Source organism: Muscardinus avellanarius (genome assembly GCF_963383645.1).
Source record: "Muscardinus avellanarius genome assembly, chromosome: 4".
NCBI lineage: Eukaryota > Metazoa > Chordata > Mammalia > Rodentia > Gliridae > Muscardinus > Muscardinus avellanarius.
In genome coordinates this window covers 150,612,890-150,616,345 of record NC_137789.1, presented here as the reverse complement: position 1 = coordinate 150,616,345, position 3,456 = coordinate 150,612,890, and the positions used below count along the sequence as shown (strand labels likewise).

General features: G+C 60.5%; 1 protein-coding gene across 3 annotated transcripts in view; it reads right to left on the bottom strand.

Moving 5' to 3' along the window:
* Nucleotides 1-1,917, bottom strand: part of GRK5 (G protein-coupled receptor kinase 5) — a gene marked incomplete at both ends in the record, with an annotated part of 210,823 nt that extends 208,906 nt beyond the window's left edge. For all 3 annotated transcript variants that reach the window (XM_080695301.1, XM_080695302.1, XM_080695303.1), the window contains one exon: nt 1,866-1,917. In XM_080695301.1, coding sequence (XP_080551427.1) covers nt 1,866-1,917 — 52 coding nt within the window. The remainder of the gene's footprint in view (nt 1-1,865) is intronic.
* Nucleotides 1,918-3,456: the final 1,539 nt, after the last annotated feature.

The following is a 3,456-nucleotide window of genomic DNA, read 5'->3' as shown; positions in this document are numbered from 1 at the left end:
GATCCTCCTGTCTCCGCCTCCTAAGTTCCTGGACTACAAGCCTGTGCCACCACACCCGGCTGCTCTAAAACATTTTAAAAGAAGCACCCCTCCAGGCAAACAAATGTCTAGCTCATCAAATCTGGAGAGGCGATTCCCTGGGCAGCAGGAAGAACCAGCGAAACTGGCAAGGCCTCCAGCACCATCAGACCCAGAGATTTCCCAAGAAATAATTTGAGAAGGGAGGAAGGGTAAAAACTTTCCCAGCCCCGGGACCCTGAGATGCACAACTGCATCCCACCACTAGGTGGCCGCTGCCACGGCTGCCGGCGGGGGCTTTCTACCCTTCCAGGACTGCCCACCCGGCCCAGGGGAGAGTTTGTCTGCCCCCACCTAGATACAGTTCACTAAACTCCTCAGGTTGAGGTGGGTGCGGACAAAACCCCTCAGGCCTCAGAACTTGAAGTCACCAAGGAACAGTCTCCCCTAAAAATCTGTTCATACCTAAGCTGAGCGAAAAGGAGAGGGGAAGGGACGGATTTGCATGTTTCAAAAAACTCTGCTCAGGGTTTTCAAAGCAGCGCCTTCCTTCCTCTGGGGCTTTCAAAACAAACCTTCCGGCGGCTGCTTTAGCGGCAAGTGACCGAGGAGGAGCGGGAGGGGAAGGCAGGGTTGAGTTGCTGGAGCCCAGCCCACCGGGAGCTGCGTGCATCACCTACCCCCTTGGCCAGTAGGAACCACAAGGTGATGGAATGGACTGGATAAACACGGACCGTTTTATTGCTGGCCAGAAATTCTTCCTTCATTCATCAAAGTGGGTGAATGAAAATATTAAGAAGTAGGTATGACATTTTCGTGGGCTGGATACCTCTAAAGTCAAGACCTTACTTAATCTGCCTTCTACCTTGGGTATCAAATAAAGCCTCCTCCCAGGAAAGGGAAAAACCACTTCCCCTTTTATGAAAAAGCCTGAATCTTGGCAAAAGAGATGTTACATAAATTCCAGGTTTGCCTAAATATCTATGCTTACATGCGCAAAACACAATCCTTTTAGGAAACATCTAAGTTTCTGGGCCACTTTCTTCTTCCTTTTTTCATCTCAAGGAAGAGTCAAAATATGTGTTTATAGTCAGGACTGAAGACCTTACCCACTCCATTTAGACGACATTTCCTGCCGGCCAAACGCAGGAAATCTAACGATTGCGTCCAAAATGCATCTAGGCACTTACCTTTCTTAACTGAATCAGAACCGAACAGTTCAGTTATCTGTCCCCAACCTCAGGGGAAAACAATAACAACCGCCCCTAAAGCCCTGAATTGTTTTTAAGTGACTTGTATGGCCATCCTGTCATTATTTTACGAACAGGCTAATTCCTCAACATCTCACTTTGCCTTTAAAAGGCTTCCTTTCACACGACGGGATTTCCCTTAGAAACATTCCCAGCGGATGGTTTCCAGCAAGTCTGTATCAACTCAGCCTGCACAGGCAGACTTGGCTTCTGTTAATTTCAATAACCCCCCTACACACACACACACACACACACACACACACGCCAATTCACACTCACAAGACCATCCCGGGGAGACTCGAAAGCTATTTTATTTGCACGCCTGCCCGTCTCCGTCCCTGAGTGCTTTTTCCACCGACCTTTCAACAGCTGCCGCGATGGCACGAGGCGCGCAGGGTCAGAGCTGGGAACTCGGGGACCTTTCCGCATCCGAATCCCCGCCGCCTTCCCGGCCCGCGTCCCGGTCCTCCGAGCCCCGGGCAGGCGCCCCGGAGCGTGCGCGGCGCGGGTCGGCGAGCTGTCCCGCCCGGGACCCGCTCGCCGCGGGCATCCCGCACGCGCCGCACTCCCGGCCCCGCGCCCGCGCGCCCCGCTTACCTTCCCGGGCTTTCAGCAAGACCGTGTTGGCCACGATGTTTTCCAGCTCCATTGACAGTCGGCGGTCCGCGCGGAGCCGGCCGGCGGGGCTGTCAGCGCCCGGGCGCTGCCGCTGCTGCTGCCGCTGCTCGGGCTGCCGCCGCGCTGCCGGAGCCGGGAGCCAGCAGCCCGCCTCGCCTACCGCATTATTCCTGCTCCGAGCCTCGGAGTTTCCCCCTCTGCACGAGGAGCCGCCGCCGCCGCCGCCGCGTCTTCCTCCCTCCGTGTCCCCCTCCCCCCTCCCGCGGCGCTCTCCCCCCCACCCCCCACCCTCCGCGTGTCTCTGTCACTCCATTCTCCTCCCCTCCGGCTCCCTCGGATGCTTTAATGCCTCGGATGCTTCAGCCTCCCCTCCGTCCCTCGCGGGGGTGTGGTACTCGCGGGCTCGGCCGCCGCACTGCGCACGCGCGCCCTGGCCACGCCCCCGGCTCGTGCGCGGGGGCTGCTGGGACTTGTAGTCCCGCGCCGCGCGGGGCGGCCAGAGGCGGCGGCGGAAACGGGGGACCCTCTGCGCCCGGCGTCGGGTCCCAGGCGAGTCAGAAGCCGCCCCGCCGAGCCCCAGTGCTGGGCGCGGACCTGCTCGCCTCCTTCCCGCCCTGCCCGGAGAGAGGAGCCTCCGGAGTCCGGGCGTGCTCGGATCCCGAGGACCGACGGCCCGGCCCGCGTCCTCGCGGCACGCCGGCCCTTCGCGCTCAGCCCAGGGCGGCGGGACCCGCTCTCCGGCGGGCCTGCGGCTGCCGGCCGTCGCACGCGCACACGCGCCAGCTCCCTGACAAAGGTGCACTTTGTCTCCGCGAGGCGGGAAGGGCTCGCGAGGCGGCGGCCCCCGCCGGGTCCTCGGCCGCGCAGCCCGAGCGCCACCCCGCGGCGGCGGTGCACGCGGACCGCGGCCCCGAGCCGGACCCCGAGCCGGGCGTGAGAAGCGGCGCTTTCTGCTCAGAAACAGGCGCGCGGCCAAGCCAGGCCCGCAGGTCAGCCGTCCTCATTACAACCAGACTCATTCAGATTAAGTTATAAAAACGCAGGCGGGCTCGCCGACTCGGTTATGGGAGCGTTAATGAGTAACAGCCAGCCCAGCGCCGAGTCGGCGCGGAAATGCGTTCGAATTCCGGACTTGTTTATCTTGGGGCTCTGAGCTCCTGCCGCTTTTATGCTCACAGTATCAGACTCCAGATCTGGACTCAGCCCCGCTCCCTCGCTTCCTCCGAAAGCCCCACTCCTGGGAATAGCGCTCTCTCCCGGCCCAGGGGGCGACCGAGGTCTGCGGGCCGGGGGCGGGGCCGCTGGCCCCCGGGAACAATGAGGCCTTTGCCTCCTCTGCCTGCTGCGGCGGATATCCGTTCTGACGGCGGCTCTGGGCCTTCTCTGTCCAAAAGGAGGAAACCTTCTGTCAACGAGGCTGCGAGGAAATAGCAGGGAGGTGCCCAGAGAAACGGAGAACAATTATTATACATTGGAGATCATGAAGAAATTAATAGACTTACCAGGCCACGGTTGCTGATGCCAACAGCCCGGGATGATCTTCTTCCCCGTGGGAAGGCCAGCCCCCACC